General features: G+C 45.7%; 1 protein-coding gene across 2 annotated transcripts in view; it reads right to left on the minus strand.

Annotated features, from left to right (window-relative positions):
- The window catches only part of NAV2 (neuron navigator 2), a 395564-nt gene that overhangs the window by 196392 nt on the left and 172779 nt on the right, over positions 1-26393 (minus strand). For both annotated transcript variants that reach the window (XM_089915047.1, XM_022583768.3), the window contains exon 6: positions 13943-14109. In XM_089915047.1, coding sequence (XP_089771173.1) covers positions 13943-14109 — 167 coding nt within the window. The remainder of the gene's footprint in view (positions 1-13942; positions 14110-26393) is intronic.

The following is a 26393-nucleotide window of genomic DNA, read 5'->3' on the forward strand; positions in this document are numbered from 1 at the left end:
GTTTCATCTCATGTAATCCTCCCAACAACTTTGCGGTTGGTGCCATTCTCAATTCCATTTTAGAGTTGAGGAACTGGAAGTTCAGAGTTATTAAAGAAGTCATCAAAGTCACACAGCCATCATCAGGTGGAGTTGCTAGGGTCAGACCCCTGACGTCCTGCAATCCCAGGCTGGCATTCAGGCCATCTTCATTACATGACAACTTGGGCCAGTTGGTATGGAAAAGAGAAAGCAGGGGAGCAAGGGGATCTGAAGACCAAGGATCCCAGAGCCCCAAGAACAGGCTTAGGCAGAGCCAGACCTGTTTTGCAGGCTGCTGTTTTCATGGGTAGTTCCTACCTTGGCCAAAGGGGGTCTCATAAAGCAAGCGGGGCTTGTGCCCTGCAATGAATGGCTTGTGTCTGCTGGTCAGAGAGGACTTCTGTGGGACTGAATAACCGAGGATGCTTCAGCCACTCTCCCCACTGAGAGTTCTCAGAGCTACACGCCCCCAGCTCACCTTTAATGAACTCAGAGGATTCTCATTTTCATGTGATTGCAGTGCAAATACACGATTACCTCAACAAGTGAAATCAATCCATATACATATATATATATATATATATATATGTACATATATACTGGATCCAACTTACACAGTGTGGAGATGGATTGCAAAAACAGTCTTAGGTCTCCACCTCCTCTGGATCCTGCAGGCTTTGCAGTGTAACTTCGCAACACCTCCCTCCTTCATGCATCTGGGCAGGCCCTGTGACTTGCTTTGGCCAACACAATGAGGCAGAAGAGAACTGATGTCACTTTTCAGAGCTTAGGCGTTAAAGGGCTTTGCACACGTCAACCCTGTCTCAGAACTTGGTCCATCACCATAAGAACAGCATGGACTAGCCTGCTGGAGGACGAAAGACCAGGTTGAAAAAGCTGGTTTGGCTCAGCCAAGGCCAGTGCAGACCAGCCGGCATCCTCCACACCACCCAGACGGCCTCAGATGTGTGAGCCAGCCCCACCGGGATTACTGGAGCCTGGCACGCCTCAGCAGAGCTGTCCTGTCCACCTGTAGGCTTGTGAGAAATAATAAATGGCTATTATCTGAAACCAGAACTTATAGGGCCTGAGGAGACAGGAGTCTCCTTCGGTCAGAACCTGCTTCACCAACCTTATCAGGGCTGAAGTCCAGAAAAAGGCTTGTTCCCACAAGTTCTACTATTATTTACTATTACCTAAGCAGTAGGTAACAGGTTTGAAGATGCTCCGGGGAAAATAATCATTATGTCTGATGGGGGGTTTGAGACCAAAATGGCTCAGAACTTGGCTAAAAGAGTGGTGAAAGCTTGGAGTCAGGTGATCTGGGTTAGCCTCCTTGCCCTAGCACATGAGTCCTATTGTGGAAAAGTCACTCTGCTCCCCACAGGTACTCACTGGTATTAACTGGAGACCAGGTGAATTTAATATCAGGCAAAGTAATCCTGGCTCGCTAAGGTTTATTACCGAAAGGCCAGAGCCTCATCCATACATGAACAATAGGACAGAATGAGTCTCAGGTGTGCAGAAACCTTTACAGACAGGGCCCAGAGATTCTTTCCTAGAAGGAAGACTCTCTCTCCCTGGTTTTCCCTAATGAATGCTGCCCCCTACAGCACATATGTGAAATAGACTTTAAAAAATAATTCTGTATGGACACCTGCCTGAAGATACTTGTATCTGGCTCTTCTCAGGAGAGGGCAAGAAAATGAGTCCAATGTTAAAATGGTTGAAAGTAAGCACGAGTAACTTCTCACTCAGTGGCCATGGCTATTTCCGTGCGACAGGAGTCCTCGCCTGTGGCCTCTCTGACGGCCTCAGAGCATGAGTTTGGCAAGTTCCAGACAACTTATCTGAAGTTAAGGGAGAAATCTTCCCCGAGTATGTGAATGGAGTAAAGGAAGTCATTGCAAACTGCATACAGGCCACTTTTTGCATGAAATACAACTTTCGTTCAGTAATGAGCCCTAGTGGGTAAGCAGCATGAAGAATAAAGCGCACTGTTGGAATGAAGACCTTCAAAGGAACCAATCCAAAGGTGGGGCTTTGGGAACTGCCACAATCTGTGGGGAAGCATGTGCCATTACCAGGCCTTTCCAGGACCTACTAAAATCACACCAACTTTACCCTTTGCCTGGGATAATCAGATCCTATATTTGCAAGGGATCTTACAGAATATCTGTTCCAATCTACCTACTGATGCAAGAAAGCTCCCCTCTAGTAACCTCAGTGAGTGATGATCTAGCCTTTGTATCTGTTCCTCTGGAGTCAGGGAACTCCGTACACCCAAGACAGCCTATTCAACTGTGAGAAGACAAATGTGAAAGAGTTCTTTTTCCTTTTTTTAAATGAAGCCAAAGTATGCATCCTTGTAATTTGTTAGTTCTGCCCTCTACGGCTAGAGGGAGAAAAAAAGCTGGCCCAGGATATAGACTTTCATTTCTAAAAGGAAACTGGTCTCTCTCCATAAAACTGTTTCCTAAAACGTCTTTTGTGTCTAACCATTGCGTGGGAGAATGGATGTTCTGAGCAAAGCAGACCTCTGCAAACTTCTCTCTGGGTCTCACACCCTGATGGGCTTCTACCTAATCCAGAGAATTCGGTTCATCCCTCCTTTACTCTCATTCATAGCACCTGATCTTCTCAAGAGCAGGTATCACACGATTTAACGAGATTACTTGTGTTGTGTGTAATAGCTGTCTCTTCCACTAGACTGTAAGTTCTATGAGGGCAGGGATCATTACCTGCTTTTTCACTTTTGAATTTTCAGTGACTACCATGATGCCTGAGACAGACGAGTCTCCCGATGGTGTGTGAATAGATGAAAGACTGAGTTCCAAGAACGTGAATATGCAGCCTAATGAGAAGAGAGAGACTCACCTACTCCACACTGTACAGTCTGGCTGGAATTACCTGCCTTCTAAAAATGGAGTCAAATCTAGCATAACTTTTCTTGCAGCAAAAATCTACTAGTGCCTTCAGAGATCCTTATGCTTAGGGCTAATCCTGATTCTTGAATCCACCAGCTAGTGGCCTGCTGAAGGGAGAGAGTGGACAGCCTTGTGAAGACCGATTTCAGCTCAGGCCTGCTGTCAATTCCTCGCCACTGGAGAGCACGCTTCTCCACCTTCCCCCATGAACAGGGTCACACCGACAGTGTGGGTTTTATTCAGTCCTCATACATTCTCCTAAGTTGTGGAAACAAATGTGGGAAAGCTCTGTCTGGAAGAAAACGCTGGGACAGTCTGGAGTCATTACCCTCCCAGTGTGCCCTGAGGATGCCAGCCTGCAAACCAAGGCTCTACTCGGATACGATACAAAACCTGGGCAGTAGGGGGAAGCAGAGACTCACCGTCCTGGACTGTTCCAACCAAAGGACTTTTTCTTTTTTTTTCTTTCTATCTTTGCTTCACCCAAGGTGAGTTATTACAGGTCACCGATTCCCTACTCCTTTCCACGTTTCATAAAAATGCTCTGATTCTCCCATCTTGAAACAGAGGGAGCACCAGGTGTGGAGAGGCCTCCTTTACCTTTGCTCTTGAAGGAGAGTAGTCCAGGCCGCTGATTTCCATCAGCAGCTAATAACTGTCGGAACTCCACAGTTTGGGGAACCTTGCCAATCACATGAATCAACACAACTGTCACTAAGAAATCATGGCAGGAGCTCCCAGGACACTAAGAAGGTAAGTTGTGCCCACAATGTCTTGGCACAAACCACTGTGCAGCAGCATGGCCATTTATGTCCCTGGTGTGACACCTGCCAAAGGCCCATGTGGCAGCCTCACCACAATGAAGATGGATGATGACCGTTATCTTGGACACAAATATTCTCAATGTGACCCCTCATCTGACACCCTCAACAGAAGATGGTTCCCCGACACATGGGATATGTGTTGGTTATCCTAATGAAATTCACAGACTCAGAAGCTTGCAGAAGGCAAGCTGTAACTGAGAAACAGGCATTTTATCTGTTAGGTTCACTTATGCCCGAGGATGCCATGTCCTTAGCACAGAGGCAGCCACACACGTGTTCACAAGAAACTCCTCATCGAGTTGCTGAGCTACACGGAGCTCTCAAGTTGTTCAGGAACTCTCCCTGTTCTGACCAGCGTTCTCTTCTTGTACTTTTCATTGTGAATAGGGGCCACATGCGCTCGTAGAAAAGTTAATCTCATTTATCCCCACACATATTGTATTTATCTTCTCATGCTAATACACACTGTCAAATACCTAACTTGGAGAAGGAAAAAAATTTGTTTTTCAAAAAAGAACATCTAAATGAACTAAACTAAGACCTGACTGCAGATGGCACCAGGATAAAAATGACTAGTGGAGCCCCCAGAAACATAAATACTTTCCCCTACCAATGATCCTTGAAATTAAATTGAATTCGTGTACGTGTGACGCTTTGCACATAGAAGATGGAAGCAAAAGAAACGCTGAGATTTATCACCTGAAAATCAGATGAACATCAACTGGTCATTTTCGGTTCCTGACACAAGGCTAATCAAACAGATATTTCATCTTCCTAAATGATTTCTTTTCTTTCTTTTTCTGGACTCTTTCATCCTGTTACAAAAAGCCAGGTTTAGTGTATTTTCGAGAAAGGATATACAGCAGAACCATGAGGTCACGCATGGCTTTGAAACGCATCCCTATTTAGAGAAAAGCAAACATGGTTATATCCCTCTTACTCTTCTCCCTGAAAAAGGACGGCTTTAGCATTAAAGGTTGTTAGTTTCACACATTAGAGGGAGTGATGCGTCTCCTCCTCTGAAGGCTCTTCTGAATTACACAGTAGATCAAAAAAATGGCTCCCAAAGGTGGCCAGAGAGAGTTCTTTCACCTTCACGTTTGACTTTAGTTTAATGCTAGAGGTTAAGGACAAAGGCTACGCTGGAGCACGGGAAGGAAGGATCATCACACAGGCTCCTCTCTAGGTAGCTCTGCTAGGGCTCACCCTTCCTCGGAACAGGAGATTGCTCTTACACTCATAAAGTAACACCACGCTCTCCAAGTGCAGGTGGAGAAAGAGCCAGAAGATGATTCTTCAGACAGGGAAAGGGCAAGCTGACTTCCCCCTCAGACCACCTCCTTGCAATGTATTCCCTCTGCTACCCTATCTAGATCCCACAGGGACAACTCTTTTTTATATTTCCAACCAAAGTGTGGGATCCAAATCCATTTCCTTATTTTCTATTAGCTCAACCGAAACAAGGTAGCATTGAGTCATTTTTTTAAATTAAGAACGTCACTAGAGATTAATGAGGCAATAGCAAGAAACTAAAGATACAAAGACCTACGCGAGTAGCTAAGTCTACCCAGTATAAGTTGCTGACTCTGAGAATAAGTGTAAATATGTGTACAACAAAATGCATGTAACATGCCAGTGTAAACGGTTTCCCACGTGTTGAGCTCCTGCTATATGCCAGGCATTAGTTTGGGCGTCTTAACACGTTTACCTCCATTCCCCATAACAACACGCTACAAAGTAGTTACTGAGAGTTGAAGGGCAATTAGAAGGGAGCATGCCCTTTCAAAGGGGAGCAAGAAGTACTCCTAGGAGAGGGGTTCTCAAACTTCAGTGTTGTAAGAACGATAAGGGTGTATAATGTAGACTTTCAGACTCTAACTCAGAAATCTGAATTAGGAGGACGTTTGTAAAGCTTTGGGATTTCTGTTTTTAGCAATTACCTCAAAGGATGCTGGTGTAGGTGGCCCATTCATCATACCTTGAGAAACGACAGTCTAGAGTCTTGGAATTCACCGTGCCACCAGACCACGGGAGCTGTGTGCTTCAGAGCTAACAGAGAGCTACCATGTGGGACCTGTTCTCTCCTCCATCACATGGGCAATTTACAGATGCTATGTCAGAGTGGAAAAATGTTACTGCGGAGGCACTATTTTGGAGAGAGATGCCATGTGTTTTAGGACTTTTCATCTCTTCAGTCAGACGTCAGTAATTTGTTTAGAACAAGAGGGAACCAGGGTGTAAAATGCAAACGAGAAAAAGGAAACCTGCCTTTACTGCAGGAGCCACAACCCCCAGCCCCCGACCTGTAAAAGGGCACCACTAACAGACAGCAAACAACCGACTACACAAGATTTAGAAAGGTCAGAAGTAGCAACTGTTTCAAGCTGTGCAAATGACACTCACGTTGTCAATCAACGGTCAGCTACTAGGAAACAAGTCATACCCTTCAACCAACAGAGGTGACAACGCCAGAAAATCTGAATTGAGCTCTACAAAAAATGAGAAAAAACACTTCTGACTTTCTCCCATCACTAGGGCTAGAGTGGCCTGTTGCTGCTTCATAGATAACTGAATCTCTGAGAGGTGAGGTGACTTGCTGTTGGAAAAGGATTAACAAAACCTTTTCCCCTTCTGCATGAGAATTTGACCTTGGGTTAACCTTCTATCTCTGTTCCCCTGGAAACTTGATAAAGACAGAATGTCAGCTATGTTATCAAGCAACACTGCTCATGATAAAATTGACCCTGGACAGTTATACCACATCTGGACGGACAAGAGCTATAAACGAGGGCCTGTTGACGGCCACCATCATTTTGGGTTCCTTTGAGTGCCGTGACTCTTACCGATTGTGCCCAAGCCGATCGGTGGGAACCACAGAAGTTTTGCATGTGGAGCTGGTACAAGAGATACTGGCTCTTGTGGGTCACGTGGCTTTTAAGCTAGAGAGACTCCTACACCTGCCCCCTGCGGGTCTTGTTCCCTCACGCCTGAGCTGTCACCTGAGGTGGGAGAGGGGAGTGATAGCCCCGGGATGCTGCGTGGACTGCTGTCTATACTGCTGCGAGGACCACTCCTATGGAACAGAGACGTCCGCACTGCCCTGCCAACAACCTGTGATTCCCCTCCGTCCCCTGAGGAGTGGAATGGTGCCAGGTGTGGCCTGTGATGGTCCGAGCGTGATTCTGAACACATGCCGCAGTGAGCAGTGTACTTGCCCAAAGCCACACTCCTGGGAGGTGGCAGGGCCAGAACTGAAACGCAGTTGGCTGTCCTCAAGGTGAACATTTTCTCTTTAATTGCAGGGCCCAAACCTTTTCTCCTGAGATAACTGTGCTCTGGCCCAAGAGACTGGTGCAAACACTTGCCAGACATTCTTTCCGCCCCCAGCGCCACATGAGGGCCCTAGGCTTGGAAGCATCTATCCCGTCCTGCCTGCCCACCTCAACAGCGTGGTCAGCTGAGTCATTTCTAGATGATTCTTCCAGTGTAGGCGGCTCTTTGCAGGAAACTGCCCTCAGCAGGAAGCCCCTTTTCTTGTCACTTTAGCAAAGCTACACTGTAACTAACTTTTAAACCAGGCACCTCCCCCCCCATGCTCTACTCATCTCCAGCCCAAACACACCTTTCAAATCTTTTGATCACACAATACCTTGCCTAACTTGTCAGTTCTTTCCCTAGATCAAAGAAGTAGAAATGAAGAATAAGTGATTAACAGACGACGAGATCTCTTCCGTAGCTTCCCCTTCAGTCATCTCCCGAACAAACTGCGTGACCAAACTGTGTGAACAAGATAGCATCTAGAGGAAGATCGCGAGGAGTTGACAAGGCTGTCCACAAGCCTGCACACAGGGGGATGGTGACAACTCTGACCCCCATCTCAATGATTAACCGAGGTTACTTCCCTGTTCCCTTTAAAAGCTTTCATGGCCGAGCAGAATCTTTAGAGGTACTTTTGGGGGACACTGAGTCCACCATCTCCCCAGATTGCCAGCATTCTGGTTAGAGGCACCTTTCCTTTCTATCAACATCTGTGAGGACTGATTTTGTAAGCAGCAAGCAGTGGGACCTATTCATTTCATTTGATAACACCAGAGACTTCTCTAAATGCAGTGATACCCCGGTTCAAACCTCTAGATGGTTTTCTAAGCCCTTAGACAACTATGGCTTTAGGCTGGAGGGTCATGGTGACGTCACACCTGATTCCCAAACCAAGGTGACTGTCACCCATGAGCACAGACGGGTACCCAAGCTCTCCCCTCGCCTGGGGTGACAGCTCTGGAATGGCAGAGGTCCCCTGATGACCAAGGGAGGTCCTATGCTGCCACAGAAATGATCTTACAGAAGTTTCCCTCTACAGGTCCTCCACGGGACGTGAGGTTATTAATACAGTGAACACAACACAGGTCCTCCCAGATTAACACCTGACCAGAAGACTGGATGCATCATTCCTTCCCAGCCTCCCCTTCCTCTGCTCTCAGCAAAAATCTTCAGGTGGAAATCAGGGCAAATGATGTCACCTCTCTGAGGTCCCCCCCAGCCTTCTGGCTAAGCGGATCTTTTTCCTCACCACTTTGAGCACAGTCCTATCATAGAACAAGTGAGCACCTCCCCCTCCCCTACAAACAGCCCGAAGCTGGGCACACATGGTGACAAAACGGATGAAGGCAAGAAACAACATGAAACAGGTGCACCCCCACCACATTCTCTTCTGTGTGACCTGGACCACTGAATCAATTCCATCTAGTCTAAACTGTAATTTTAGGTCAGCATCTTGATTAACGGCAGAACATGGGCAACTTCTTCGTGCGTCCCTCTCCCAACCACTAAGTCTGATAAAGAACTTGCTTTGCCAACCACTAAGTGACAAGTTTAGAGATTCTAAATCAATGCTACTCAGACATGACATTGTGCTAAAGGCTGCAAAACCCCGTCTCCAGCCATGTCTGGCTCTCCTCTTCTGCCACGACAGGTAGGAGTGAACAGAGAGGAAGAAAGTGACCCAGAGAATGAAGACCCGAGGAAGGAACCCACCAGAAAGCACTGATGGGGCTCCCATCAGGCAAGGCCAAACAGCCAGTGAAAACTTCGCAGTGGCTTAGTGCCAGAGGACTTTAGACTCACTTTACAGAAGGGGAAACTGAGGCCTGGAGAAGTGTCTTGAAGGAGGTCATGCCAGGTGGTAGTGAGCTTGATCTCAAACCCAAGTGCTTTTGTACTATGCCACACTCACTAGTTGTGACTCTCAGCAAAGTGTCAATAAAAACAGTCAGTTTTTAGCAAATGATCTTGTTATTTCAGCTTCTTAAAATAATTTGCTTCATTTCTAAGGCAAGGTATTTTTTGCCCAAGAGAGTGAAAATAAAAGTGTCAAGTGTGGAGAGAAACTAGCCTTCTCACACATTGTTGCTGGGAATTATAAACAGGGATAACCTTTGGGGAGCAAAATTTGGCGCTGTTAAAACAACTGTAAAATGTGCATACATTCTTCAATGCAGTAATTCCACTGAAATGGTTGTATACATGCAAAAAAGACCTACAAGGATGTTAATCTCAGTACTATTTATAATATCAAAAAATTAGAAGCAACCCAAATGAAAGTGATTAAAAATATTAAGGTAAATTCATACTATGAAGTACTATGCAACTATTTTATGAAGAGAGAATGACCTATAAAAAGGGCTGTCCATGATTTGTTGATTTTATTTATAACTTTAAATGTCATGTACGTATGTGTGTGTGAGACTGTGTGTATATGTATAAGGCTCCTGTAAAAATTAAATATTACTAATAAAGCACTTCAAATAGTTCCTGCCAAAGAGTAAACATTAGGGAAAATTTATCAAAATGTTATCGTATATAAATCAACTATACTTTGATTTAAAAAAAGGAACTATTAAAATAACTTTAAAAAAACAAACAAAAATGTGATAGTATACGCATGAAAATAATATAGAAGAATATAAACTAAGTGGCGAAGAGTGGCTTTGTCTGAGAGGTGGGATTATATAGGGTTCTTTTTCTTTTAATAAATTTGTGTTGTTCGAATACTTTAATTATTTTTGTATTGAAAATATAATAAAGATATGCTTTCTACAGAAGAAAACCTTATTATTCAGATAAGAACATCCTCCATATGCACAGAATTCAGTCTAGCAATACTAATAAACATTCCAAATTTGTATGATGGACTAAATACTTTAGACCTGTATTAGATTTCTGGCAGTGTTAACCTGTTCAGAGGATGTAAGTGAGGGAATGGAAGGAAGAGAAAACAGATCATGTCACAAATGTTGAAAAAGAACAGCTATTTCCTCTCCCCTGAAAATCTGTGATTCTGGCCTGGAGCCCTAGAGCCACTCGGAGCCAACAGAGGAAGTGAAGGGCCGCCGCGCGTCCTGGCCATTCCTTAACACATGTTTCGCAGCCGATCCTGCTGACACATCCTGCAGGCCAGGCAGGGCCCCGCATGGTTGTTGCCTGCAGGAGTGCGAATCCAAACGCAGACCTAAACCATGGCAGTGATAATGATACAACAAACAACTAGCAGGTTTTCCTAAAGGCTAAGGCTCTGCAGACTTTCCTCCAAACCTACAGAATCTGAAATCTGAATTTTTAGGAAAACTAACAGGTCGTGTTGCTGTACAGAACATTTCTTTCTGGGTTTTGTGTACCAACTATGTACTTGGTCACTTTATGGTACAACGTAATGAATCGTGTGAGTCCTGAGGTTTTTTTCTAGCTCTGAAGTACTACCTGTTAGTTTTCTTCTGCTTCACATCTCAGTTGATTGTCCAGTATAATCAGAACTAAATTCAGTAATGATGACAAAAGGGGACTTGTTTCTTTGGGTGTGATTTTAAGAGGAATGCTTTAGTGTTTCCCCACAAAGTACAAAGTGCTCTGGGGTTTTTGGAAAGTTGCCTGTTACAATCTCCTTTTATTCCTCTTTATCCTTTTTAAAAACTGGGACTAGGTGTTCAAATATTTTTGTCATTTATTGACAGAATGATGAATTTCTCATTGAACTTACTGATGTGATTAGATCAATTCCTAGGACCGGGATTCTCGGATCAATGGATCACATAGAAAAGCCTATGAATTGGTTCACCTGAGAATGAAACGCCAGAGCACAGTGCAGTCCGGGTCTGACTGACTCACAAGAAAGCTTCAGGGGAGGACAGGTAATGAGATTCTATCACGGACCTGACCTCATGGGAAAGCAGTCCACACCTCAACTATAGCACCAACCGCACTGAACTGCAATTCAGCTGCTCAAAGAGTTTCTCTCTCCAAGATTTCTCCAGGTAAAGGATGATACCTTATGCACCCAAGTACCTGTTGTATCTTTTACATAGCCAGGTGGCTAAGTTATTTCTGTTCCGTCCCCACAAACTATATTTTGCATGCAAGCCGCCTACCTCAGTCTGCAACCAAGGTCAGATTCAAGGGAGAACACAGGGAACATGAAGAAAGGAGGAGGAAATAACGAGTCTCTGAAGGTAAAATCACATGACCCCGTTACTTCAGGATGGTGGAAAAGTATTAGTAAAAAATACTGAGGCCTGGGAATTCCCTGGCGGTCCCGTGGTTAGGACCCAGCACTTTCACTGCCAGGGCCCAGGTTCGATCCCTGGTCGGGCAACTAAGATCCCACAAGCCACGTGGTTCTGCATAAATAAACAAAATCTAGGTCTGCCCCAACCTTGCTTTACCTCAGCTCCCCAGGATAGGAGAGGGATAATAAACGCACCTCCCACGCACCTGAACCTCCATCAGTAATTTTTATCACTGTAAATCCTTGCAGGATTTTGAGCACATCATAGCTCACACAACATTCTCACGCACATCCCCTCACTTGACACTCCTCACAGACATCCCAGGGGACAGGACAGAACCAGAGTTCAAAGCTGGGAGTCGGACCTGGATATGAATTCTAGCACTCAATTAACAGGGAGGGCAAGTTACTAAATCTCATTTAGCCTCATCTTCTTTACCTGTAAAACTGGGGTAATATTTACCTCATGGAATGCTTCTGAAGATCAAGTATAACATAGTGAAAATCAAAGTCCCTAGCACATGTTACGTGCTCAACAAGTAAGTATGATTTCCTTTCCTTCTGACACCGGAGTTTTTCCCTGGGACAATGCCTCTGTTAGCACTCACAGCCACCGTCCTTCAGGAGGCCTCCCGGCTGTCTGCTTAAGGCACAAGTGGCAACCCCTGCCCAGGACAGAGGCAGATTGGTGGCTGCCCCAGTGCCAGTGGGGAGCCCCTGGCTGGGCTGCCTGAGTGGCCCTATGTCTGTGTGGGCTCTGGGACACAGGTCCAGCCACCAACCCTGCACCCTCCCACATATGTTCCCTCCACAGGGAACCTTTTATTTTCTCAATTTTTTGGACATTGGCCTCATACCCGTCCTTCAGACTGTTTTATGTCTATTCTCCCCAAAGGACTATGGGACAAGGGCAGGCTTCCCAAACACCTTCTCCTCTCTCCCTTCTCCCTCAACCTGCACATCTCTAACCAGCTCTCAGTGGCAGGGTTTCAAGCATTTCTTTTCCATTTCCAGGAAAAGCACAGTATTAATTGTGGTTCTGGAACCAAAGTGCCTCGGTTCAGTTCCAACTCCATTTCTCACCGTTTCTGGTGTGACCTCGGCAACTACTTAACCTCTCTTAACCTTAGTTTCATCCTTTGTAAACGGGGAGAACAACACACTTTGGGGGAATTCAATGAGGCACACGGTAGGTACTCAACAAAATTTAGCTCTTTTCTATATTATGTATATATACATAAACGTATCTGGAAGGATATGCATAGAATGGTTTATAGTGGTATGCTTCAGGGAGCATACAGAGGAGAACTTTTATTTGACAGAAACTTACACCATTTTACAAGCATTCATTATTTTTGTAATTTAAACACACTTTTAACAAGAATACACGGGTATGGTAAAGAAAAGGAAAGGAGGAGAGGGGAAGGGAGGTGGAAAAAAAAAGAAGAAGAAAAATGGTCTGCTCGAGGCGGAAGCCAAAGGCTGGATCAGAGTCATGATTGGTTGAGACATTCTGGTTATAGCTTTAGCGCTAGGTGCAGAGTTCCCCATGCCTTGTCAGAGAAAACTTCTGCTGTATATATGTCAGCCTTACACAGATTTCCTTCATGTTTCCTCCAGTGTTCCAGGTGGGAGTGGGTGTGGGGGGAAGCCCACCTCCACTGGATTAAGTTATCCTGGGATGGAGGGGTGCGGGCAGGGAGGTTCTGATCTCCCTCACGGTGGGAGAGCTGCCCAGTCCCCTGGAGCACTGTGCGGGGGGCGGGTGGGGGTGTCTCCTGGGTCCCAGGGGAGGAGGAGGCACATCCAGGACAAGCCCTAGGAAGCTTCCACACTACCAGGCAGGAAATGCTTCCAAGGGACCTGGGCATGCCCCCCTAAGAAGTCTAGACCACTTTGCGTGGGAGGAAAAAGGGAGGGCTCTGTCTCTTATTGAAGAATCTTCTGAGCGGTTTCAATTTCCCTATTTCTCCAATGTGTCATGAGATACAGACTGCAGCAAGCAAAGGTTTGTTTTACTACCTTCTGTGCAAGAGTCCCCACAGGGCTACTTACATTTCCCCCCCAACCTAAAAGCTCAGTACTATGCATAGTAAAAAAAAAACCATATCCTTTTTTGGTAAGAGCTACATTATCAGAATACCAAGAGGAATGCTGCCTACTCTTTATGTGTAGCCAAGATATTCATTTAGCCAACCCACATTTCGGACTTTTTCAAAGGGTGAAAACCCTCCTTGTTCCTCACTTCCCTCACATCACTTCTGATGGGTAAAAACCTTATCGGCTCACAAAATGCATGCCCCAAGCAGCTTGCATTTCTAGAAAACCACCTCCTGTATAGAGAATATTCTATGAATGTTTTCAAATTGCAAATGCTACATTGCTTCTATGTGTCTTCTGGGCTCCACCCAGACAAGCACAGCTATTCCTGCTGGCAACTATGAATATGTAATATTTTCCCCACCTTATTAATACCTCTTCTAACAAAGTTCCTGCCAGCCAAGCATGTCCTTGTGACCCGTTCCCATCACTGTTTGCCACCCCACACTCACCCAATAGAACTGGATCTGCTATAAAGGAAGATGCCAGAAAGGACACCCAAGAAGGTGGCTTACCTTTCTCATGGCTGCTTGCTGGTGGGGGTGGGAGTGGGGAGGTGACCGGTTTGGACTTGTCATAGTTGTTAAAGCTCTGGCTCCGTCGGTTGTTAGCAGTGGCTGACCCTCCGCGTGTTTTGGCCTCGCTGCCTGCAGCGGATACCCTCGCGGTAGGACCTGGAAGTCTAAAAGGCAAAAGCAACAGGCTTCAGTCTCAAGAGAACAGCAGTTCCTCAGAAGGTACTGCAGCCACGCAGGAGGTAAAAGAAACCATTCAAGGCATCAGGTCGGTGGCGGTTTGCCAGTCCAAGGACTTACTGGAACCACCACAAACATCTAGGCTAGTAATGACCCCAGTAAAGTCCAAAAGCCAAGTGTGAGTAGTTTTCCTTTGAACACAGAGAGAAATATATGAACATGTCTGCTGATTAGAAATACAAAGCTCGGGAGTTCCCTGGTGTAATAGTGGTTAGGATCCTGGGCTTTCACTGCTGTGGCCCAGGTTCAATCCCTGGTCAGAGAACTGAGATCCCACAAGCCACACAGCGTGGCCAAAAAAAATACAAAGCTCATCTTACTTTTTCTCTTGGATGAGTAATTTTACTTTTCAATAGGGCCAAACCATGTCATCTCTAATTCTGTCTAGGGTAGAACATAAAGGTCTGTTAAGACTCTAAACTGTTAAACTTGCGTGTGCATCTCTTTTGACAGATACTGAAAATGGTTTTTGCCATAATCTAGGGATGTAAGTATCAAGAAAAAGATATAATTTATGATGGTCAGAAAGGAAACTGCTACCTCAGAACCCAACTCATCTGCAATGAAAAATTATGGACTGGATGGAAACATTTGTTCAGACATACATTTTCCTTCAACATCTGACAACCTGTCTCCACAGACATTACTCTGAGTCTGAAGCTCAGCTTCTCTGCACAGTCGATGGATAAAATCATACATTCTTTCCGTAAAATGAGCAGGAATGTGTTAGCCTAAAGACAAACACACACTTTCCCTTTAAATAGAACACTTCATTTTTGGGTGGTTTGGGAAGTAAAGTCAGCAGACTAGTCTTTGGTAATGTGGCTAAAGATATTATGGCCCATTCCCCGAAGAGTTAAGGCTATGACTCCGCAAATCAGAATTTTGGTTCAGGGATTACTAAGCAGACTCTTTGCAATCATTAAAGTTGAAAGATGAATAAATGATGAAATATTTAGTTATATCTTTCAGCTAAAACCCACTTGGCAGTGTTGAAAAGCCACTGGAACCTCAGCTGACCAGCATTAGATCTAGCGATAAGTCTGAATTTTCAACTCATAAAGCTTTCAGCCTTCTCTTTCCACACAAATCTCTAAGCACCGAAGAAGTCTGCAGTCTGGAAGCATTTTAGATAGAAACAGGCAAACGCTTCAAACTTTTTCTTGTTGCCTGAGCAAGAAAAAATGGCTGCAGAGTGCACAGAGAACATGAGCTGGTGTGAGAGGACTGTAAGATTTATACCGTTAAGAAGAAGCTGGCCCAGTTCCTTAACTGGGAGCTAGGAGAGAAGGAAGCGGGTGAGTTCTTTCCCCCAAAAGTGGCAGAGGGAAGGCCTCACTTCCCACTGCATTAGGAGGATTTGCCCCTCTGTTAATTTATCTTGTTTAGCGAAGATATTCACCCCACGAAGACAGGCACAGAGTGGGGTGCAAAACCAGCAGTGCCAGTGCCTGTGTTTGCGGACCAGAGGCGGCCAGATCAACTGATCAAGGAGGTCCAGCAATGGGATCTTGGCACCTCTCGGTTCTGCTTCCAATGCAAACAGCACCCTGCACGCCCTCCAAGACGGACGGTGTTACCCGAGGACTCCCAGCCAATGGCAGAGCTGCTGCAGGTGCAGGCGTGGGGCTCCTCAGGGCTGGACTCTGCAGGAGTCTGTATGCCCACAGATAGGCCTGAAAAAGGATTATGGACATGTTCCAAGATGATGTCACAGCAACAGTTTTAAGTGGTGCAGGGTAACACAGGTGACAGTATTCTACTCCCGTGGCAAAGAACAGGGAAGCAAAAAGCAACGAGGAGGGAAAAGATGCTTGAGAGGCCTCACTGCCCTCACCTGGGACTGGACCACAGCTTTGTCAGAGCAGCCCAGGGCCTTTATAGAGGCAAGAAATCAAAGCATTGGATGGGGTGGCCACAACCTTGAATGAGGTAGGCAATTTGGTCCTCTGTGAGGCAGTGTGGTACAATGGGTAAAATAGCTTTTTCCATACAAATGTGGACATGACATTGGGCCAGTCTTATGATCTGAGATTCACATTCCGTATATGTCACTTTGGAATAATAGTAAAGTACCCAATCGGATAGGTGTGAACTTGGAATGGGACTTAAGGTCCAGCCTGATGTAAGTACTCAGTGCATGCTGGTTCCCCTTAACATCCTCTCTGCTGAGCACAGATTCATAAAGGAATTGGACATTGTCATAAAGAAAACATGCTATGGTAGAAAAAAGAACCAGACAAATAAGGAAGGAATCAGGCAGATCTAGGTTAAAGCAGCAATAGAGAGCTGGACAAAAATCAACACACAAGAGTTGGAGATCAACATTTCCAAAGAGGCAAGAGAGGTTTTGGCAGACAGGATTCATCATCTCCCTAAGGAACATTCGAGGAGAGAAACTGCTTCATCCAAGAATCCGTGATGAAGAAACTGCTTCATCCAAGCATCTGTGACGAAGACCTGACACTTGGGGTACCTCTGAGCCATCTGTGGGGCCCAGACTGAAACATTCCCCAGTCTTGGATTAACTGAGACGGCTCTGGTTTCCCAGGGGTGGTCACCATCAGATCCTCTTCCTTGAGTCAGAACCTAGAGGTGCTACTCTGATGGGAGTGACCCATCCTTCAAATGGCTACAGGTTGTACCAAGTTTTCTGAGACATGGAAGAGGTCTCGAAGGCCTTGAGGGCAGCTGACGTGACAATAAGGGATGGTTGGCACATGCCGAGCCATCAAAAGCCACCATAAAGCTCAAGCCAACTCATGTCACCCTCTACCTCATCACCATTACACCCTAGTGAGGAAAGCTCCCTTAACTTGACCAAATGGGAAAACTGGATGGAGACCAAGTAACTTCTTCCAAGTGCCAGAAGGAATCCATGTGAACACTGTGTTTCAAAACTCGGGTTCTGTTGTGGATGGGGTGGGACAGTTGCTTGCTCCAAAGCAAGCCTCCTCCATCCCTCTGAAACTTTCAGCAGTCTGCCTCACAAACAAAGGCCATGAATGAATGTGTGATGGATGGGAAGTAAGGTAAAAAAGCTTCGTTTGGATCCACCCAGGAGGGAACCAAAACATCCCTTGGGATGATGAGTCAATCCACAAACTGAATTAATTCAGACTGAATTGTGAATACAGGATTTCAGAGCCAAAGGTGACCACGAGATCCTAAGATACCCGAGCAATCCAGGTGAGGGCACTGGACTTCACAAACTGAAGCAGGGATGTGCTATGTCTGTGTTTCTGAGTCCTTCCTTACCCCAATTCATATGTTGAAATTGTAATGCCCAATGTGATGGTATTAGGAGGTGGGGCCTTTGGGAGGTGATTAGGTCATTAGATAGAGCCCTCATGAGTGTTGCTTGTAAGTCACCCAGCCTGCGGTGTTTTATCATGGTGGCCCAAAAAGATTATCACAGGGTTCTAGTTCAATCTTATCTAGATCTTAAGGGGTGGATTGACCCTAGCTGACATCTCAATTACATACGCATTGATAAAAGAATATGAAAGGTCAGAAGTAATTCAAAGAAGAGAAATAATGACCTCGGAAGTTGGAATGGTCAGGGAAGGTTCCAAATAAAAGCAACCCCAGAGCAAGATGTGGCGTGAGGAATGAGAATGTGAGTAGAGGGCAAGAAGGGAGGGGGCAGAGGTGTCATGCAGAGGGAAGCTTGTAAAAAAAAAAAAAAGCACTGAAGAAAGAAAGGGCCAGTGTGTGCTGGGGCCTGGGGGACAGCGTGGGAGGAAATGAGGCTGGAAAACCAGGCGGGGGCAGCCCTCAGTGTCACACTCTGAACCTTGGACTTAGTCCTGTCCTCCAGCAAGGAGGCATTCATTAGCGAAGCAGAGAGCAGAGCTGGAGTTGAAACGCAGAGCAGCTTCCAGTTCACAGTCACACAGGCCCCTGGCTAACATTCTGAAGTTCATTATTATTAACATCCTTGTGCATCAGGAGAACTTCTCTCAAGCCCCAGCCTGCGAGTAGCTGCCGTCTGTCCATTAGCATCATTCTGCAGCAGAGCTGGGTCTTGCTCATGTGGAGCAGCTGCAGATAGCACAACAGCAGCTGCCCAGCAATGCCTGCCTCATCAAGAAAAAGCAGAGAGAGCAGAGTGCAGCAAGTCAACCTCAAATCATCTACACCCTACATCATCCACAGTGCCAGAAGGTTTCAATGGCTCCTTTGCAAGAGGGACTCGACTTCCCACGATCATCCCACGTCCAAACAACAGTTACAAAATGAGAGGACACAGATGTGTTCTCTGAAACACACACACGTTGCTTTTTTAAAAAATGAAGTTTAAGGGAAGAGGTGTAACAAAGAGGCAGAAGGAAAATCCTGCTGCTATGGGAGCTATGGTCAATTTCTCCAACATGTGCACAGCCGAGCAGGCAGGATGGTAAGACTGTTGTTCCTGGCACATAACCTGTGCGTGCATCCCGGATCCACGCGTTGTACGTGCTGATGGGAAGAAAGCCGTTCTTCTCCCCCAAACCACTTCAAAGGCTGGGAGCAGAAGATGGCCCTCCCAGGAAAGATGGCAGCTTGTGTGCACATGCTCAGGACCTTGGGGGTGGGGGGTGGGGTGGAGGTCATAACTGGAGATGCTTTTGCTAGACAAGATGATTAAATGCTAAACCTCTCATCTCCACGGCATCTGCTTTTCAGCAGCTGGGCAGAGACGGCTGAACTACTAGCCACACTGATTCTTCTCCACGAGATGGTCGCATAGAGATCGACTCTGTGAGACTCGCTAGAGCTGGCCCAGATCAACCCAAACCACCAACATCGCCCTATCAGCTAGTTATGGTGCATTGATTACACGCCAGGCTGCGAAGGGCTGGAAATGACTTTATTTAGTCCACATAGCACTGTGACTATGTGGGGCAGGACTACCCCATTTTACCAATAAGGAAACACAGGCTCATGGAGATTAAATAACTGGCCCAGGTAACATAGTAAGTGGTGAAAACGGTGTTTGTTAGGTTTGACTGCAAAGCTGCACTCTTCGTCACCACGCTTCAATGCCTCCCACAGGTAGAATAAGCCTAAATACCTGAGGCTCACCAGGGACGCCAAGAGGCGACACAGTGGTCAAAGGGGGAAATTCATGGAAATCCTTCATCCCTGTACCAGTTCCCTCCATGAGCCCCTTCCCCGTAGATTCAAGATGAGGCTTCCCACCTGCTCAACATCCTTGGTGCCTATCTAGGTGTATGGCTCTGGTCGGTGTTCAATCAATGTCTGCACCTGAACAAGAGACCTATTTCCAAAGCTCTGGGAGAGGTATCCTACTCAGCCAGAGGGGTAGTAGGTCAACAAGCTGACCCTGTTTCTTTTGGCAACCAGACTTTACTACTATCCCTGGTGGTGCCTGATCTGCTAAAATGTTTATCAAGGTTGTGCTCAAGCCTAGGGGCGGGGCAGTGGGCGGAGCAGAAGGCAAGGAGTGTTAGACGAATAATAAAATGAAGACCATCCCTTTGTCAGGCTCGTCAGAAACAAAATGCATCCAAGAGAAACTCTAGATGAGGGATAGGACCCTGATGGAAAGCCAGACCTTGGCTTCGATCAACTTGGAAGCCCTGTGCCCAGCACGCCCTCAGGGCAGGGCAGACACGCCCTCATTCTTCAGTTCTTCCTCTCTTCCCCCCCAACCCCACTCCACCTCCTTCCATCGTTTGGGACTGATAATAATAGATCATTCACGGGATGGGCATGTGCTTCCAATTAGATTCTTTCCCAGCTAGTTCCTGTTTTCTCTCTCTTCCAGAAGTAAGCACATCCGGGGAACAAACACTAGATTTCAGGTTTCCTCCAAGCTCCCCACCCCCTTCCTCTCCTGTGTTTGGACTTTGCATGACACTCAAAAAAAAGGGTGGGGGGAGGCCGTCTATCTGACTTGGGCCTCGTGCTGCTGGGAAAGCAGTCACTCTCTAGCAGGGTGCTATGGACTCATGTTTGTGTCCCCTGCTCCCCAAATACATATGTTGTCATCCCAGTGTGACGGTATCTGGAGACGGGGTCTCTGGGAGGTAATGAGGTCATGAAAGTGGAGCCCTTGTGATGGGGTTAGTGTCTTGGAAGAAGAAACAGAGACGGGAGAGCCTGCTTTCTCTCTGCTCTCCACCATGTGAGGACACAGGAAGAACACAGCCATCTGGAAAACGGGAAGAGGGCTCTCACCAGAACACGACCATGTTGGCACCCTGATCTTGGATTTTCCAGCCTCCAGAACTGTGAGAAATAAATCTCCATTAAGTCACTCAGTCTATGGTGATGTGTAGTAGCAGCCTGAGCAGACTAAGACACATGCCAATGAGATGCAGTGATGAATGTAGGTCCCCCAGAACCAAGTCTGGGTAGCATGCTGACTTGTTCTACAGAGAAGCAGCTGCCCTGTGGCTTCTTCCTGCAGCCAGACGGATCCTGAGTTGGGCCTCCCCATGCGTAAGCTTTTTAGAAAAGTTAACTGATTAGAAAAGGCACCCACTGGAGCCTAAGAGCGTGGGGCAGCAAGCAGACGTTCTGTACCTATTTGTTGCATGAATACAGAGAGAAATGCCGTCTGGGCATCCCTTTACCGTTACGTGAGAATTCAATGAAAAAGAAATACCAGCCATAATGAGGAGGAGACTCTGTTTCTGTCAGGATGCTACAAGGGCAACATGACGCAAAGGTCAGGAGGAATGGCTGAAACATATAAGATTTTAAAAAGCAGCCTCACCAACCACGTAAGCACCAGAATTCAAGGAGGAGGAGGGGGCGGGGAGAGAGGTAACATAGTGGTTAAAGTGAGGGTTCTGGGGTGAGATTACCTGGGCTCAAATCCAGGTCTTTCCACTTTCTGTGTGACTTTGCTAACTTACCGAGAACTTCCTAAATTTTAATTTCCTCATCTGTAAAATGGGGATAATAACATGACCTACCGCAAGAATACCGATGTGAAGATTAAAAAAGATAATGTATTCAAATTGGCACATAATATGCATTCAATAAAAGTTAACTGTTAATACCTTTAAAACAGAGTAGATACAGGGATATAACTGGCGTTTGCCATTCCCTGAAACAGGTCCTGACAGGATGCGGTAGACGCCAAAGTGAGTCAAGAGAATTAGTTAGTGAGCAGCCCTAATTATTATTTTCAGGGAATTGAGGTGATCTGTCCTTGGTACACATGGTACACAAGAGCACCCAGAAATAAAAATGACACATTGCCTTATTGCCTTGTCTCCTCTGAACAACTGGATTCATGCCTCAGGTCTTTAAAACTCAAGAGAAAACCAATCCCACATTAGTAATTTTAATGACAGCACCAATAACAAAAAAGCATAACACACATAAATGAGATGCAGGTGAGGTGGGATCAGGGCCAGGACAGAGCAGGGAGCCAAATTCATCATAAAACTACTATGGAAAACCACCTACAAACTCACCTCTCTAAATCAGAATGGACTTTGACGTCCAAGCAATCAAAGACAAAAAAAAAAATCAGTGAAATGCAGAAACAATACGTACAACTCAACCTCACAGATCTCACACACACACACACACACACACACACACACACACACACACCCCTTCAACAACCCCATGGCCACTCTCAACTCTCCAACACTGGGTCATCAGCCAAAGCATGTTTGGTTTTCCCAAACTGCAAACATGACATGGGGAGGGGGACCAGAAGGAAATGCAGCCAGAACAAAAGGAACGAGGGGCTGGGTTGAAACCATGCTTCGCGGGACACGGAGAAAGTCTAACCTAGAGATCTTTTTCTGACCCAGAGTGAAGTGGATGATTTTGCTTTGTGATGAGTCCTTGGAAGATGCACTGCATGATAGGAAAGAAAAAAGTGGAAGAGATGAGTGAGGGGAGAGAAGATGCATTAGACACACAAATAAATAACAGGAGTCCTGTGATAATGCGAACGCCCCTGGGTTTCCCTCTGCCTGCTTTTTCTACAATATGCAGCCTTCTTTCTAGGTCTGATTTGATAAATTTCCAACATGAAGAAATTGCTATCGAGATGATCTAAGAACTTTTGTGGTTTTCTTTTTTTTTTTTTTCTTAACTCCAAATCTCTTTTCTGGTATCAGTCACTATAAGGCCTTCTTCCACAATGACACTGAAGCCAGGGGTCTCGGACAAGTAAACTTTGTAGCTTTCTAAAGTATTCAGATGTCTCTGTTTCACATGCTTGTTCTACCAGGTGGTTTTTCGATGAGCATCCTCAATAGCCCATAAAGTTGACCCTAAACAAGGGTGGACGTGGAGATGTTTTCAAGTTTTGCTGGTCTTGGGAATTTTTGCTCTCCATGGTATAAAGCAATGATCATTTCAAGTCTTCTGAACTTGCTACATTCTGGGCTTTGAACCATAAATTTATGAAGAATCATGGTTGGACTTAATAAAAGGTTAAACTTATTTACTGCCTTATGAAAGACAGAAATATTTATCCTTCTCGCATCCATACATCTTATGCCACATTCATAAAAGGATATGAGGTGAGAAATACAATGTTAGTGTCATTAAACTTAGGAAGTGAAGGAAGAGACAGAAGTGGATGAATTAAAAAAAGTAACTGTTTGGATTTTTTCTAGAAAGCTAAATATTGATAATATGTAAGGTAGACACAGATGGAGAGGAATTTCATGAGGTGAAATGTGGATCAAGTTCTCAGCCATCACGTAAATGAATGAGAAGAGCTGCAGGGTAAAAGTGAGTCTCCATTCGGCGGCCATCACAGAGGAGTTGCTCTGATTCCTTCACGCCAATATCTCAAATTCCCTTGTTCAGCTTCTTATTAACAAACTCTCTTATTAACTCTCTTATTAACAAACACTACGGAAAAGCTGTCCAGTTTTAGTATTTGCTATCCTGAGAGGTACCGGATTTAGGCATGTTTGTATGTGGCAGAGTTCTAATGAAGGATCAACACAAACCTGGTATTTGGGGGTTGCATCAACATTTGACGTTAATGATCAAGGGTCTGAACCATTATCCTTGGGACTTTGGTTATCGAAGTCAGAATGTGGGGATGGAAATACAATGAAACAAAGCCAGGGAAGTGATTTTACTATTCTTAAATTTACAGCCAGAGCATGAGCACGGGGTATCACATCTCTAGACCTTGAGAACAAGATTATCCTCTGGAAGTAAACTCAGAAACTATCAGTATATAATGGATAAAACAAATCATCTGTGAAAGTAACCCAATATGGGCCAAATAAGGGATGAATGAGGACATACAGTAACTCCAGAGCCCAGTTTGTGTCACCACATTGCAGGGTCAGGGGGCCATGATGGCAGGAACTACTCTGGAAAAAATGGATATAAAAACCTGGCTTAAGTGAGTTTGGCTCGTCTTTAGGTAAAGCATTTATTTATTTATTTTTTAAATTGCTGGCTACCTCGCGTGGCATGCAGGGTCCTAGTTTCCCGCCCAGGGATGGAACCCCTGCCCCCTGCAGTAGAAGAGCAGAGTCCGTCTCAACCACTGGACTGCCAGGGAAGTCCCCCTAGGTAAAACGTTTATTAATAGTAGGATGTTTTTTCTTACTTGGAGATGGGTGTCCTGACTGGAACATCTGGTTCTTTTGAGAAGACAAATGCTTACTATGGAAATGGATGCCTCAGGCTAGCACAGCTCAGTGACAAACGCCCAGTGTTCCTCAACACATGTTCCTTGGAACCCTATGCAATGAGATGCTCTATAAAATAAGAAGCGTTCTGTGGCTCAGGTTGAGAATGCTTTCTACGCCGCCTTCTGAAGATTCCCAGTACACATGTGTTCCTCCCCCCACCCCAACCCCCCAGCTTCCTCATCTCAAGAAATGCCACCATTTTCCTAACCGCTCAAGCCAGAAACCTCGGCTTTCTCTGTGATTCCTCTCTCCCTCACTCTAGATAGTCAATCTACCTGTAGTTCTGTTGGCTCATCCTCCGAAATATCCTGAACTGGTCCATCTCCACATTTGCTCTACCACCTTGATCGAAGCCACTGTCATCTAGAGGACCACGGAAGCCTCTTAGCTAGGGTCTTTCCTTCTATTCTTGACCCTCCCACAGTCTTATTCTCCAGAGAGGAACAAAAGTGACTAAAAAAACAAACAAACAGAAAAACTGTAAACCAAATCAAGTCTCTCTCCTGCTCGACTCTCCAATGGCTTGATGTCTTTAGAATGAAATATCAACTCTTTAGCCTGTAGAGCCATCACTGCGACCTCACTTCAAGGGCCACGGGACTACAGAACTCTAGGGGCCACCGGTCAGCCCTCTTTGCTTATAGGCTGCCTTTCACTTCACACCCCCTTCACCCACTGAACTCCAGCCACACTAGCCTTCTTTCTGCTCCTCCAAGCTGCCAAGCTTACCCCTGCCCCAGGGCCTTTGCACCGGCTGCTCCCGCTACCTGATCTATTCTACACCCGCATGGACAGCTCCCTGTCATTCGTATTTCCACTTTGGTGTCATGTCCTCAGAGAAAGCCTCCCATCAACCCAACCTAAATGATCAACCCAGTCCCTCTGATCCCATTATCTTATTGTACTACCACCATCGGATATTTCTCTTCCCCTTTTGTTTGCCTGCCCTCCTCCAGTAGAAAGTAGAGAGCAGGCACCTTGGCTATCTCATTCACCCTTGATCCCCCAGTGCCTAGGACAGTGCCGGGCACAGAGAAGGCATTCAAACACTAACTGGATAAATGAATGCATATTGGCCGATTCAAGGATCTGAGGAGACCCTGCAGTAACAGTTATACAACTTAACCCAGAGGATTTCCCAATTTTTCCCCCATAGAACCCTTCCCCTGCATGTTACCATTCAAGGAATAAGCACTCTGCAAAATGCAGTGTGGGAAATGACGTCCTGATCATTTAATCATCCAGGTCCATCGGGGATCTCCGATCAGAGAATGGCTCCCACCCAGGTGGTTCTTCAAGGCAAAGGTGCAGAGGCTGACTAGCAATTCCTCATTGCTAGTCCAGGCATTCCTACTAGCCCACAAACCTCCATAATGGGAACTGGATATAATTAGATAATCAATTAGGGGCTCTGAGTTACATCACATCTATCAGTGCTGGTTTTAACACCACCACAATTGGGAAACAGTGCTTCTCCTGGGGAAAAAAAGCTGCAACCATCTATAAGGCAGCTGCCTGCTTTGAACCACTTTGTGCTTTGCCTAACTACCATGGCCTATTCGGGGAACTGGAAAGAAAAAGCCATTACTCTTTAGCATATGTTCAATGAAATCAAGCAATCAATTTGATCAGTGGCATTTAGGTTTGATAGCTAAAGATTCACGGCTTAAAAAAAAGAAAAAACAATTATGGTGGACTTTTCTCCAGAACTTTACTGTGAGTCAAAAACTTTCTAGTTCCTAATCCCCTCCTTCTTTTGTCATTGAAACAAATGTTTCACGAGGTGATCTTCTGCAGAGTTGTTTAGGAATGCATCTATACACTGTAACAGAGTAGATGGTAACTGCCCCAGCGTTCTGCTAGCGTTATCATTCTATGGCGAGTCCCTCTGGCAAGTGTGGGTCCCTCTGGAAACAACAAACAAAATCTAGGTCCTAATCCAAAAAGCAGAGGGCCACACCTGACACTGCTACCCGGTCTCTAAAGTCAACAAAAGTCAGTCACATTTAATGGTAACTGCTCCCCATTAGGGGATGCTGGCCCTCTCAGGGAAGGGGGAATGCCTCTTTCCCTGCTAAAAACCACTGGCCATCTTTCTTCTGTGTTCTCAGTATTTCTCTTCTGGCAAAGCAGAGGCATCTGCTGGAGAACTTTTGCCTCCACTAAGGGAAATTACTTGCACATATAACACTGAACACCCAGCTTGTAGGCAGACAAGCAAAAGAAATTTGAAGTCTATTTTAGGGGCTGTTGATTGCCTAGAACGTGTGTGTGTGTGTGTGTGTGTGTGTGTGTGTGTGTGTGTGTGTGTGTGTGTGTGTGTGTGTGTGTGTGTGTGTGTGTGTGTGTGTGTGTGTGTGTGTGTGTGTGTGTGTGTGTAATAGGCCAGAGTTCAGGCAGGAGCAGCTAATTAGCTCTGGCTGCTGGCGATTCTGATCTATAAAGTACACATCTCCGCCAGGCACATCCATTTCAAGGTCACGCTAATTCCCCACTAACTACCGGCAGTTCTCAGCACGGAAGAAGCGCAAATGACACACACATCCGGCACAGGCTAGAATGTGGTC

Source organism: Delphinapterus leucas, chromosome 7 (genome assembly GCF_059928025.1).
Source record: "Delphinapterus leucas isolate spDelLeu-1000000601 "Yukka" chromosome 7, BTC_Dleu_Yukka2, whole genome shotgun sequence".
Classification (NCBI taxonomy): domain Eukaryota; kingdom Metazoa; phylum Chordata; class Mammalia; order Artiodactyla; family Monodontidae; genus Delphinapterus; species Delphinapterus leucas.